We start from the raw sequence: 15,030 nt of genomic DNA, 5'->3' as shown, positions 1-15,030 counted from the left end.
ATTCTTGCATGTTTCTAGTGATTAGAATAATGTAAAAAATTAGATGATTTTTATTTTTCGCCAGTATTTATTTTAGCATGCACATATCCATATTTTGAGAACAACTTATTACCTTTCGCATTACTATATGTGAGACGTATAGCATTGAAGAAGGCAAAAAGTAAAAGTAAAAGTATATGCGTACCAAAATAAATATGTGCTAGTCACAAAGAAACTCGTTCTAGAGCCCATAATCCAAGATACTGACATCTGGACTCACGAACACCATTCTTCCGCTATAATGAAAGAAGGTACCGTTTCTGGGCTTTCTTCGATTTACGCGCGATCAAAATGCCAGTCGTCAACATCTTGGAAGAGAACACCCGAGGGAGGCTGAATCAATTTGTGCAACAAATCTCGATATATCGCGCCGACACTTGTTTTCATCTTCTTTATGGTTTTGAAGAAAACAAAAAAAATCGGTTTACTGTCTGTTTGTCTGTTACACTTACTTTCTGCAGAAACGGTTGTACCAATTCACACAAATCGTTCTATATGGAAGTTTAAAAGGGGAGGAGAGTACCCATATATGCAAAAGAAGGGTGAAATATTTTTTTTCATTGAATATAGTCATGTGGGACTTCAAATGAAAGATCTCGATTATTACTTTTCAAATTTAGTCTTAGTTTTAAAGGCAACTGCGAAGCAGGAGGGAAGAGGATCATAAAAGTGTCATTTAAATTAAGGGGCCGTTCTCAAAAAATGCACTGCTTGTTTTTTCGATTTGTTTCGCATTTTATCCTCACTTGTGTGCTATCATTACTACAACAGGTTTATCATACGCTGCTTGCTACCTTCCTCGTGCCAATATTCACATGCTACTGATTTGTTTCGACTACAAATTATTGTATAATACTGCTATTCTGCACGGCCGCGTATTACCAGTTCTCCCCGCTTCATCTTTCTCGATTTCTGACGTATAATAGTAGTAATAATTTTCGCAATACTAGATACAATGCACCCCCGAAATTTACGAAGTATACATTCTGAAAGTAGTTCGCAAATGTCGAGATGAAATGGCGTTCTTTGTGATCGACGTATCAACGAACGTCTCAAATCCATAATTTACCACAATGTCGTCCGCCCTGTCGCCCTCTAGGGTTTTCTATGTTGGCCGACTGTAAAGGACAATAAACGGCACCTTGATCACATACAAAATTAGGATATTCACGATCGATATGGGGTTACACCGATCGTGAAAAAATTATAAAAGAAGCGTCTTCGATGGTAATGTCATGTAGTACGCACTAACGTGAATTAACATCGAAGTCGATGGGAAATTACCAAAAGGCCGACTGAATCAACGATGGTTTGAAAAGATTGATGGCGCTTTGAAAGCCTTGCAACTCCATTCAGAACAGGCCTTTGGCGCAACCGATCAAGACGAGCCGACCTCCCTACTGAATGGAACAAAGGCTGAAGAAGAAGGTAGTTTCGGAAAATGAATCCGGTCTCACTTTAAGTTTGCATATATTGACCCCTTACTCGCCCGTTTTGCATTTGATGATGAAACAAAAAAACAGCCTCTGAGAGTACAAATTGAGAACTTTCATTTGATACTCTCCGCGAGTACATTAGGAAAACAAAAATTTTACATCTCCCCTTTGAATGTATGACAAATCCCATAAGCTTAACAGACATGTCACTTACTATATGCAAGGGATTTCATAGTTCCCATATGTCCACCAAATTGCGTTTGAATTTACAGGTTGCTAGCACAAATTTCTATCCCGAGAGAATACTTTGAATATATTCTTAAACATAAACTCAAAAGACGAGTAAGAAGCACTAAATATAAAAATAAACCTTCGTAGTTGCTTAAGATATTTTATGAAATAAAACTGTATAGTTTCTTATAGTTTCGACAAAAAAGTCGTTGGTTAAAAAATAACCAACGACTCTGCTAAAAATTGCCCCCTACTTAAAAACCTCTTCCAATGAGTCGAAAAATGAGAAGCAAAACCTTGCGGAGAGGTATTCTTATAGTTAGAATGGACCATTCAAATGTTGTTTGTCCAGATGATCCTTGCCCCATACACTTGATTTAGTAGCCATTTATCCCATGTGGATTAATTTCAAAAGGAGTGAAATTTCAGGAAGATCTTTTAGATAATTTCTACACGCAACCTGAAATTCCATAGAGGATTATCAGTCTGTTCAACAATGCAAAAGACAGGCAGAACCATTATCACAATCAATATCTGATTGAGGTTTCTGACCACAAAGCATATAAAATATCTCACTTAATATTACAGAATAACGGCCAAGGTTATCTGAAAGTTCAACATATGTGCCAAAATAATTAAATGTTATTTATCATTCTATCTATAACTTCATTATATCTGAAATATACGCAGGGGCACCCGAGCTATATAAGGAGCTGTCAATCAGGCCGATAAGCAAGATTTCATTCAGATTTCTTACTAGATCTAAAGAAAAATTATCCAAATTATTAATTTCATTCCAGTCGCGTAAGAATTCCATTCTTTCTGTCGATTACTATCAATAATAATAGTTTCACGAAACTATTTAGAGACTAAAAATATTCATGTTTGCCAGGTCACCTTCATCTGATTTAAATCAATCTGTTGGATTTAGCGAGATTATTTTTTTCCGGTTCATACTCCTGCTTCTACTGATCATGAAATTCAATAGATTTATTTAATGATACAAGAGACTCATATATAATGAAGATCAAATATTCGTGTTTACTTAAAAAATAAGTAATTTTATAAATATGCACCTCTACATAGTCCATATACAATTGAATTGAAAAATGTTTTCCTGTTTTCATTTTATTAACATTTTGCCAGCGCTTAACGTAATTAAAATCCGAAATGATTTTACTTCTGAGAAAAAAACTCCCTGTGTATGCACACCTCACCTTTACACTAATTGTAATCCATATGGAAACAACCAATTAATCAAATAGCAAACACTTTCGCCGAGAATATATACATACACAATTCTAATTGAACTATTGAAAGGAATATAAATTTTTACCTCATATTTCGTGAACTTATTTATAAACCTATTAACAACTTGAATGTAATCAAGACAAATTAAACAAAATTTGCACCATAATAAATGAATATTTACGGAAATTCTTTCTCTTGAAGAAGATCTAAAGATAAAGAATTCCAAAAATAAATGGTAATGAGTTGTTGCTTCAAAATACAACAAAGTGTATTGTATAAGAAAAGTATGTACGACTTCATTTTACACTTTGGAATCGAAATCGACCTTCCCGAAATATTCAAAACACCCTAAATTTATCGATAATCGCATTTAGGAGATGAGTTAAGTACAGACTCCTAAACTATTTCCAAAATTTTCAAAACCCTGTCCACTGATAACCAAACCTCCACAACCCCATTTAGATTTAAAAGATGCTATACAACTACGTATTTTACTGCTTAAAACTTTTACGCCAATGTTTACATTTTAACATGAATAAATAACTTTTTGAACAGATTGTGTTACAAAAACAAAGGTGATAAATAATTTTCGAAATTCAACAAAAATGACAATTGCTTTACAATTTTGCATTCAATAAATCGATTTGAAGAACAACATTACGGCAGCAACAAATACATACATATGTATAGCGGTGAAACAATTAAAAAGAACTCAATCTTCTAAGGGCTCTACATAAACTGAAGATATTTTGCATGAAACAACGATGGGGAAGCATTTAACCAGATAACTCAAAATTTCGATCAACAATAACGATTTTTTCAACAAATGAATTGATGAATACAAAGGAATATTCAAGAACACTTTCACATATACGAGAAAAACCATTGCCGGTGATTGATAGGACCAGCACAAAGTGAACGTTACACGCTAAATATCAAAGGAAAACAAATCACACATTTACAAAGCTTTCAATTTCCTTGGAAATTAATATTTTAAAGGAGTCACACTCATTAATGGTTCGATTTGATGCGGACAAAATTATTCACATTTTTACTAATTGAAATTGAATTAACAACACTCACAAAAATCACAGATTATTGAAATATTTATTAATGAAAAATATTTGCAGAAAATACTTTTACCGACGGTTCATATAATGAATAAAGAAAACATGGTGTGGTGTTTTTGAATCAAAATAAGCTCAAGAAATTTTGCATAAATACATTCAATATTTGGTGTAAAAAAAACAGAAATTGAAAATTTTAGATAAATACCTGAGCTTGTGGTGCAGGATGTGTATCCAGTGTGTGTTTCGACATAACTAAAGTTGTTGTTTTTTGAACTTTATCATCGTGATGATCGGCTGGTGATTTTGGTGGAAGTGCGTCGGATAACGCCAGAGATTCTGCCGCTCTCACAATATCTAGCACCTGGATTTGATAGAGCGAATGAAACCAATAAATAAATTGATGCTGGTTCCGTGAAACTATTTATACATACTTTTTCAGGTGTACTTTTCTCCCTTGTACTAACTAATGACTGCTCCGAGTTGACCAAGGCTACATCTCGCGATGTTGGAGGAACTCCAGCATTAGGTAGCACATCATTCGTTTCTGACCTCGGCATAAATACCTCCGATTCCTGGGGAGAAAAAACATAAAATTGAATATCCAACCGCGTAAAATATATCATCCTAACATCATCTACATCTAATATATCGCAATTGCGTATTTCTATGTCCGTTTTCGAATACACCTTCCAATCCAAACTTTCAAACACAAGTCGAGAAACCGGAAGAAGCTGGACGCTTTAGATATGAAAGGTCTAGCGTATTTCTTTTATAAAGACATTTGGGTTTGCATTTGTCCCATTAGCACCTAGTACGTAATATATGTATATATCATGTGAGAATATCTACTTTCGCGTGATATTGATATTCAAAATCTTGAATTTGCGCAGAAGTGGCAACTTTGACTTATTATAATTTTGTTAGTAATAGTTCAATTTCCAGCAAACTTGGTAGGATCATGGTCTATATTATATCCATTGCTGCAAAATTAACATGATTTGAACATATATCAATATGGAGGGTATTTCGAAGCCTAGACATCATCTAGTGGCAGTCTCTTCATTTTTTTTTTCTGATTTTTCGGTTGGGTAGTTTCTTAGAATGGGTCCGTGAAAAAAATGATCACTTTCGGCTCCCCGCACCTTTCCACCTTTCCATCAAATGTCAAAACTAGGAAAGTACTAATCGAGAACTTTCATCTGATACCCCACACGACTATATTTGGTTAAAAAAAATTGCACCTCCCTTTTGCAGGTATGAGGACCCTCTATTAAATTCGACGTAGAAGGATGTAACTTACTGTATCTGTGAGCGTTAACAGTTCCCACCATTCACCAAATTGGGTGTCTATCGCTATAATCGTTTTCGAGAAAAATACGTGTGACAGACAGACAGGCAGACAATCGATCGATGTTAATAAGGTTTTGTTTTACACAAAAGCTTAAAAAGGAACATGTAATGCCAAATTATGTGGTATTTTCTATTATCTCATTTCAGCAGGTTATATCCGCAGGAGATATGGAACACGCTTGACTCCATTCTACAGACTCGGCACATGAATACACAATACTGAAGCAGCTGACCCAACATAAAAAGCAAAGAAGAGGCAGAAATTCTTCAACGCCGTCGACAAGGTCGTAGGCGCAAAAATGCTTCTGCGGAGTTTAAAGATTAGTTACGAAAATTTCGATATGTGATTTTTTTCCAGATAGGAGTCTCATTCTCCCCCGCTAGGATTCCCAGGAAGCCTACATGGCGAGTAAATATGGAGAATTTTTAATCTCATCTTCAATCTCATACATAGTTCCTCCGTGGTCTATTACAGACTGCCAATGGCCTGATAGCAAGAAAATCAGACAGGGGTTGGGCCAGTGTGAGGCCTAGCGCTATAAGGGTGAAATACAACGTTATCTTCATTGTTGCATCGGAAAGCTCTGATTGAACACAGTATGCCTCCGCTTTTAGAGCCTTTCGAAGATGAACCTCTGCTCTTGCTGTCGATGTCTGCCTACAAAAAATTCTTCGACAGTTAAAATTTTTGTAAAGAACCCACTTCTGATCCCCGATAACTAAATACGAAAGATGATTCAGGTGTGAAATGTAATTGTTCTGCCGATTTTCTTTGTTCCTCAGGAGTAACTCGTGGAAAAACCAGAAGGCAAGTTTCTCCAGATAGCCCAGGGAACGGATTCTTCTTTCAATGATCGAACAGAGTAGGTTGAACCTCTCTAGTCGTCCAGCAACTGTTTATTCTCCTTCTCGGATGTTATTAACAATTCGTCGCATTCAAGGCTTAAAAAGCCGAGCAAACTAATGTGCGCATCCAATACATAAGACGAATCTCATTTTACATGGATTTGTGTCGAACAAACGGTGGTAGATTTGGAATTGAAGCTTGAAAAAAATTTGCAAAGTATGTGGAGAAGGTAGGCTCGACAACATCCCACAAAGTTATTCAGATTAAAAGCATGAATTCAGATGTAAGTGGCCCGATGTACTCGGAATCGACCGGCTGAGTCCACCATTTCGTAAATTGTACAGCCGATTACAGCCATAAATGCGACGTCTTTTTTAACGGAAAGAGCAAGCTGTCAGAAAACCAGAGTGCAAAAGTAAATGAAGACGCAAAAAAAGATGAAGAATGAAGATCTTTCAATCAGATAACTGAAAAGCGAAAGTTCCAGTGATATAAAATGAACATTCTGGGCTTAAGCGAAAAGAGATTGTGGGACTTTAGAAAATACTCCTCTTACTGTAACGGCTTTGGAAAGTTAAGTGTTAGTAGACGCGAATTTGACGTAGGAATGTTACAATCCAGTGTCGGAATGTTACTGAGGATACATTTCCGATATAGTAGAAAAGGATGCATTTTATGACCAATTACAAGCACTTCAAGAGGAGCTTCCTAATGGTGATATTGTGGATGCGATGCCTGAATGGATTGCCGAGATAGGGTCTGGCAACACCTTGTTCGGACATTTGACAGAATGGCACGATATTGATGACTGTAACAACGATTGTAAAAGGTCTGTAAATTTGTACGCATTGCACCACTACGCCATCGGTACTCTTGGAACCGATTGGGTTTCGACTTACCACGAATGAGCATCTAATCAATCCATAGCGCGATCGGCAGTAGAGAGAGAGAGTTTTTTTCTGAATGTGCATAACAAACGAGGTGCTGACATCGGCCTCGAAAGGGGCCATTATCCGATGACGGTGAGCAGCGGATGATTCTGAATCGTATAACATTTGGTGGCGTTCCACCTCCCGTGAATGACATGGTAACCCACGGCAATACGCGAATACGGACTGCTCTTCCAAACAGAAGTCAAATGATCACTGCCTTAAACATTTTCTGTTTGACCGAAAGAGGGCAGGAAAGTTATCGTGTTGGATCCCGCCGGATCATTGTAGAGCAGCATGCAGACTTTAGATGGCCGCTTCAACTGCACTCACCGATTTCGAGAAATATTTGGATAGCGTGAACAAGGAATGTATCTGCAATCCTCCATGCAGGAGCGGCATTCCAGAGAAACTAATATTATCGATGCGAGATTTGATGGCGCAAAATGTCACCAGATGCATCGAAGCGTAAAATTCACACCGCTACACAAAATCCCTTGCTTTAATCGGAACTACTTTCTCTTCACAACGAAAGGCCGCCGAAGGTCTAAATGTGGCAACATCGTTTTAAAAGGAGCACGGAAAAAAGGGGAGATAATCAATCATTCCCATATAGGTCATCAAGTATCTCACCTTGCTCAGGAGCAAATTATAAGCCTACGGGATTCTGGAGAAAAGAAAAGTTCATCTAAGTGTAAAGGTGTTTCTAGTTATTAAATTATTTGAAATATATAATAACCCTGCAACCGATATTTCGAGAAACACTTGTTCCCTTCATCAGTGCTACAAGTTCATGTGGTTGACAGGCGACTAGAACGGGCGAAAAGGTCTGCGTCTGAAAGGGCTAGAGGAAAGAATATGTAGAAACCGTTGCGCAACGTAATCGGTATCTGCAAACTGGAGAAAGTTTTATATGGATGGCGTCAATTGGGCAGCCGATTACACTTTAAAATTGGTGATATTTTGCAAGGCATTTAGATTTTCTCGACCAAAGTCAACCCCTACATGTGCATACAGTATATGCTTGTGATGATCTTTATAGATGGTATTTTAGTAGCTTCAAATGATGAATGAAGAAAATGGCAGACCGCATCGGAAATGAGGAAAAAATTCACATTGATGGGCATTGAAAAAGCCAAGCACTTTCACAACATCAATATCCTTCGAAATCGAGAGCAGACTGCATTCACCATGGAAGATATTCACCTCTCCGCATTCCTGAACGAGTAGAATTTCCAGAGTGTGGCTAAAATTTGGTTGCTAATATAATTAAAAACTAGAAGGAAAGATGACTAACGGTTGCGTCCAGGACAGATGCAACTCGTCAGATGCTGCACCACCTCTGCCCTAAAAGTAGCGTGACCGAAAGTGGCAACAAATGGAAATCGCTCATTTTTATATAATCGCAAACACGACAAGGGTGCGGATTATATCCAACTTAAAACTGCCAGTTCTTTAAGCCTAAGCCAGACTAAAGCTAGATGTAGACTTAAGATCTCTCATATCCCAAACAAATAATATAATTAGCAGGCTGACAAGCTAAACTGTAACACTGCTTTTCATTCTACGTCGAAGCCTATAGACGACCAGCATTATTTCGACCACCAGGCATTGCAACGATTCTGTTATATTTGAGTAAATACCGGCTGCACTTATGGTTGCTGGTGTATTCACGAAGGGCTCGAAAACACAAGAAATGTGAGAAACCTGGGCTTCACTATTAGATGTTTTGTCTTGAGTTCGACTTGAAATAGGCTGTTGGGATAAAGCAATTCTCACTCAAATGGACTCATAATTATCAAACTACCTGAGCATAAACTTAATAACGCCGAAAGGAACTAACCTCTACATTAGCCGATCTAAGCAATATCCAGTTTCGACGTACCAAAAGTGAGAAATATTGAATCATTTGCTGAACAGAAAATCATTAAAAAGCGCCAACTTTGAAACATCTTAAAACTTACTCGAAAACTCTCCGCACTTTATCTACCCTGGAGTATCAAAAATCAGCGGTTAAATTTTTTTAATAACCTAACAAACGAATTGACAATCCTACAGACCTGAAGGAAGCAAACTCCTAAGACTGCAATATTTAGTGTGAGCTACCAAAATATATGTACGTAAACTGTCACCTGCCTTAGATTACAAGTTGCGTCTGTCACTTTTCGCAGCGCTGGAGAGCTGCGCCCCGCAAATTTAATATCGACCGCTTATATGATCTAACTGCTGTTCGACAGTGGTAGAACTATCTTACTGATCGGACGACAGATACCTTGAATAGCTTGCCTGAGAATATTGATGAGCAGGAGGCGTCACAAATTTAACTAAAAAACTTGCGTTTTATTTTTTTATCCTCCGCTCAACACCTAAACTAGCGTGACGCGATCGAGCTCGAGGTGCGAACTCTCGTGGCAAAAAGAGATTTATAATTGGACTGGACAGGTGGCGGAAAATAGCAATGATTTTAGAATCGTATTCCGCATCACGGAAGAATTGGCATCTAGTCGCAAAATTTTCGATCGTTCTGTGAGGAGCTTTAATGGTCGACTCCTCATTCACGATCACGTACAGCTGAAGAGGTGGAAGGAATACTTCACCACAATTCCCAACTATAACACATTCGGTAAGTTCCGTCTCTTGTCGATAAAGTGGCTAATCACCGTTATATCCGGATATAACGGATATATATATTTTGGAACAGTACAGGGCGTTCAGATATCCGTTTCACCTGCTCTTCATCGATTTCAAGCAGGCTTTCGACAGCGCGAGCAGGGAGTGTGTGCATACGTATAGCTCTACCCAGAAGAGGCATTCCGGAGAAGCAGCGCTGAATTCCGTAAGGCCACCCATTGATCGCTGTACGCACGATATGGCGTAGTTTATGGACCATGTCCTCTAAATTTGAAAGAAATTCGTAGAAAAACAGATCAACATCTGGATTGGTTGTGAGACTGCGTAGTTGTTTTCACCAATCTTGTGGAAGTATCTATGACTTGTTTAGAGAATATGGTTTGCTGTAAATGTTCCACTATATCTTAAAATGTGGCGCTGATCGTTTTTCGACGCTGTTTTACATTTCTTTCACAAAAATGTGAGGAAATGAAACCCCATAGGATACTTCCTACCAAACCATCACTAAGCCGAGGAGATAATGATCCCTTCCTTTGCATGTCATTAGTAAATGGACCTCCTTGGAGGATCGTGCATACACTCTATCGTTCTACTTATTATAATTTTTCGACAAATTGTAGACTTTTTGGCAATAAACAGGATTTTTTTAAGCCCTTTTACCGTACAGAAACAACAAGAGACCTGACCCTTTCCCTTATTTTTTTGTTTGTTTTGATTTGCTTTGTTTGCGTTCATAAAACGATGTCAATTGTCAAAACTGAACATTTGACAAAAGGTTGATTGTACTACTAAATTTTGTTTAAATGTACATAATAATATAATAATCTTGTAACTGATATATACAAGAAGAACACATTAGTAATATCGAATTACAAACATTGAGATCATCGGAACTATTCATGTAGTTTTAGTAGACCAAGAGTGGTTATAAAGAGATGATAATACTATAAAATTATATTCTAGGTATATGAACAAATTCAGGTTTTCTTCCATGCTAAAAATCGCATATTATTCTATCCTTACGAAATCAAGAGACCCCACAATTTCTTTATATCCGAATCTGATCTAAGATTACTTACGCTTCTTGTTCGATTATCTTCATCGTCACGATCTAAACTGGATATACTTTGACTTAATTCTGACCCAGTTTCCGATGTTCTCGACCCTGAAAGGAAGTACAAAACTTGAATTTCTATCCAATTTGAAACTTTTGAGGAAAACATTACCATGTCGGCTACTAGAATTGAATCCCGTACTCATTCCACCGGCTGACCCAATTGAATGAATCAAGCTAGACTTATCATAACCTTTACACACTACTAACTGAATGTCATTTCCAGCCGCGCGTAAAGAATTAACTGCTTCTTGATGAGTAGCGCCTAACAATGAGGTTCCGTTGACTTCCAGAAGGCGCATACCAACCTAAATATGTGGAAATGAGATTAAATCAGTGTGAAATATTTTTTAATGAAGGGAACTTCAACAAAAAAAGAAGTTGCACGGTCTTAATTAAACCCATCCACCAATCTTGAATATTCAAAAGGTCAAAAGACAAAAACATGGCATTAATAGTTTAAAGCACTCATTTCAAAAAAGTAAATTACAAAGAAATAAATAATATTCTCTTATGAATTTACCGGACATTTAAATATTCAAAAAGGGAAAAGTATAAATCTGCAAATCTTCCTTCTTGGAAAATATTATCACTTAAAAGGAATTTTCATAAAATGGACTTTTGAATGAACCATAATGTATCAATTTACATCCGAAAACATTTAAAAGGAAATTCTCGTATTCCAAACTCACTTTGAGTCGTCCATCTCGTCTTGCAGCACCATTCGAATTGATTTTTGAAACGAAAACACCTTCGTCGGTCGGGTCTAGTGGATTGCCTTTTTGCCCATTAAGTCCACCCTTAATGTGCATTCCGAGCCGTTCTCCTTCATTCTTGCTGATCGTAATTTGCTGTGGAAAGTTAAGAAAGAATTGAATTTTTTTAAGATATTCTGGCTTACCTATTGTCTATATACACGTTTAGATACACACACATATATTTATCTGATTTTATACAGTAAGCATGTGGTGTATTCCACATAAAAGTAGATACATTGAAATAGGATTTATTTATGATTCAGAAGGGAGAATGTGATTTAAAGCGGGTGTAACGTTTATAGAATACCAACACCACTTTTTAGAGGCGATAAAAATTGATAGGCTTTGCGGCGCTTTGTGTAGAATATATATTGTATGTTAAAAAGGATGATGAGTTTGTTTCGGGGATTTTAAAAATTTTATTGAAGATTCTATGGTTTTGCTGAATTTAGAATTTTCTATGGTTTTGGAACAGTTATGATAATTTAATTGGCACAGAAATAAAACTTATGAGTAGTTATAAAATGTACAGTTTTTCACAAAAATAATAAAATCTCAAGGGAATCCTTTCCAGAAAGGTAAAATAAAAACAGTCTAACGAATCAGGCGCATTGCAAAATAGTTTCGAAGAAGGAAATGTAAAAAGTATCAGTAATAACTTTTTAAAAATAATTGGCTACGCGCCATATTCAATTGTCAGAAAAATATTAAACTATTGCATAATTTAAAAAAAAAAAAATTAAAGAAATAAATCTGCAAGGACGACTAATTTTGGAAGAAGTTTTGTCAAGATAAGTCCTTAATTGTCAGAAAATATCGTATCGAAAATAATCCTTTCTTCAAAATAACCAAGAACTTAAGTTACAGTGCATAATTTTTAAATTAGTTGAGTATTTAGCTTCTTACTTAGTGCAAAGCGTGTTGAAACCTAAAAGCCATAGGTTAACTTGGAATCGATAGCATGTTGTTATATTTCTGTAGCCTTTAAGTTATGAAAACAGTTCTCGGAGTTTGGTTAAAGGCCTTGAAATTTGAATGAGTTTTAGAAATAAATTTGGGGCTAATGGTTGACCGATTGAAGCTACTTGAGTCTACTTCTTTGTATTTGTTTTTCTTATTGTAGTTTTATGTTTCCCTTTAAAAGAATGTATTGAATTTACACAATAAAGCCATACTTTTCCAAATGCATGAAAAACATTCTGGAGAACTAACGAACTCATCGGATTATTTCCGAATGCTAATACGGAGGAAATAACAAAAATTCAGAAAAATCAATGAAAATGGAGACCAAAAAACGCCCATTTGGTGATGCTATATTTGCAAAAATTCCGCCAGTAATATTTCTACGGTTTTCAGCGTCAGCTGAAGCCAATGCAAAATATGCAGCGAGTGCACCCTGACAAAAAATTGTGTCAAAGTTGTTTGGAAAATTCCAGACATGACAATTTTCCTTGGAGGACGAATCACATGAAGGCCGCTCAAATTCGAATGATGATAGGGAAGCGAAAGCCAAAATAAAATAAGAATGCAGATTGAGCCAAGAAATGGTTGCTAACAAACTGGACTTAAATGCTGTGGCTATGTTAAGAATATTTGATTTGATTTGGAAAAATCTTGAAGAATTCCGCGCATTTTAAATGGCGCTCAAAAGGCCGCACGTGTTCATTTCACTAAATATTTCTTTGCGAAATCTAAAAACAGCATAATGCAAGAAATTTGCACAAAAATGACAACTTTGACCTATTATAATAACTTTGTTAATAATAGTAAGATTTCCACCAAACTTGGTAGTACTATGCCTACATTACTGCGTTGATGATTCTAGGATAAAGTTAAGGGGATTCCCAGCCGATTTCTGGAAAATATACTTATAAGAAATATGGAAATATACTATTATTAACTTTATTCAAACAGGTATCGGTATGGAGAGTATTTTGAGGTCAAGATGCCATGAGCATGGACCCCCATATTTCCTTTCAGATATTTGGGTTAGGTAGTTTTCGAAAACGGGTCCTTGAAGCAACTGACCCTTTTCGAACCCCCGCACTCCTCACCTTTGCAACCAATGTCAAAACGAACACCGACGGCACTAATCGAGACCTTTAATTTGATACCCTACATGACTATACCCGGTGAAAAAAAATGTACCTGTGCATGTATGGGACCCCCTCACCCTTTAAACTCAATGTGTAACTATGTTGTACACTGCATGCAGTGAAATTCACAGGTCCCAATTTTTTAATTTTACATAAACCTTAAAAGGGGACTTCGGCAATACTTTCTAAAACGAGCTCACACTGCTGAAAAAACAATAATTTTATTGCGCGCTCAGGGATCGAAGAAATGAAATTAAATACTCCCCTAATCTACCACGATATGATTTCTTTATATTCCCAAAAATAAAAAAAATAAAGGAAGAGCTTCAGTTCTAATGAGGAGATTATAAATCCAGTCAAAGTTCAAATAAAGAAGCTCCAAAAAGACGATTTCAATGAATATGTTGAAAGGTGGATGTGCAGACTGAAGAAATACATTAAAATTGACGAGGTGGGTTTCATTACATGACGTACCCAGCAATACATTTGCCGCTCTTTCTTAAAGTATCACGTATACACTGCCAAGTCCGCTCTCTAATCATCGAAGGTTTGAGGCTTTTGAATAATAGCAGTGATCACTTTCTATGTGCTATTCCCATAGAGAACATTGTCGCGAAACAATCTCCTCTTGATGTTGATGTTAAGGTATCAGCATTTTCAAATTTAAAGCAAAACAGGTAGGGGAATCTAGCGCTGTTAATGCACTCAACGACATCAAGCTCGATGCCACTGTCGGCAGAAACAACGCGATCAAAATAGACACATCAATGTTTTATCCGTTGAAGCATATAGAAAGAATGCGATGACCAGTCGCAGTGAGAACCTCAGCTCTGTTGGTATTTATCTTCAGTCCGACTCTGCTTGCCGTCTTCTCTACCCCAGAGCTATTTGGCCATGGTCCATGATTCATTCAGAAAGCAAGCACATGTCATCAGCGTAGTCGAGGCGTTTAAAGTTAGATGTCAATTGAAGCGTCCTCCGATAAAGGCAGTATGGAGAGGATCACCGATAACAAGAAGGAATAGTACTGACGACAGAATGCAATATTGATGGACTCTGCTTTGAACTTCAAATTCCTCAAAAGTTTTATCTCGATGCAGTGCTTGATATTTAACACCATCATATGTTGCTCTGATTATAGCTATTAGCTTTTCCAGAATGTTTCTCCTGCGTAAAGAATCTCAGATATACTCCCTTTTCAGACTATCAAAAGTCTTCTCAAAATCAATACAGACCAGATGAAACTGAGTTAGGGTAGGAAACCTTAAAAGTCGTAGG

General features: G+C 36.8%; 1 protein-coding gene across 16 annotated transcripts in view; it reads right to left on the bottom strand.

Annotated features, from left to right (window-relative positions):
* LOC119651794 (protein lap4) overlaps positions 1-15,030 on the bottom strand; it is a 460,994-nt gene that overhangs the window by 114,420 nt on the left and 331,544 nt on the right. For all 16 annotated transcript variants that reach the window (XR_005249491.1, XM_038055565.1, XM_038055563.1 and 13 more), the window contains 5 exons: positions 11,591-11,749; positions 11,011-11,206; positions 10,864-10,949; positions 4,459-4,599; positions 4,233-4,388 (listed from right to left, as the gene is read on the bottom strand). Coding sequence is in view for 15 of the 16 variants with exons in the window: in XM_038055565.1 (XP_037911493.1) it covers positions 4,233-4,388; positions 4,459-4,599; positions 10,864-10,949; positions 11,011-11,206; positions 11,591-11,749 (738 nt within the window). In the remaining variant the exon portion in view is untranslated. The remainder of the gene's footprint in view (positions 1-4,232; positions 4,389-4,458; positions 4,600-10,863; positions 10,950-11,010; positions 11,207-11,590; positions 11,750-15,030) is intronic.

This window comes from Hermetia illucens, chromosome 3, assembly GCF_905115235.1.
Source record: "Hermetia illucens chromosome 3, iHerIll2.2.curated.20191125, whole genome shotgun sequence".
Lineage (NCBI taxonomy): Eukaryota > Metazoa > Arthropoda > Insecta > Diptera > Stratiomyidae > Hermetia > Hermetia illucens.
This window is presented reverse-complemented; position numbering and strand designations above follow the sequence as displayed.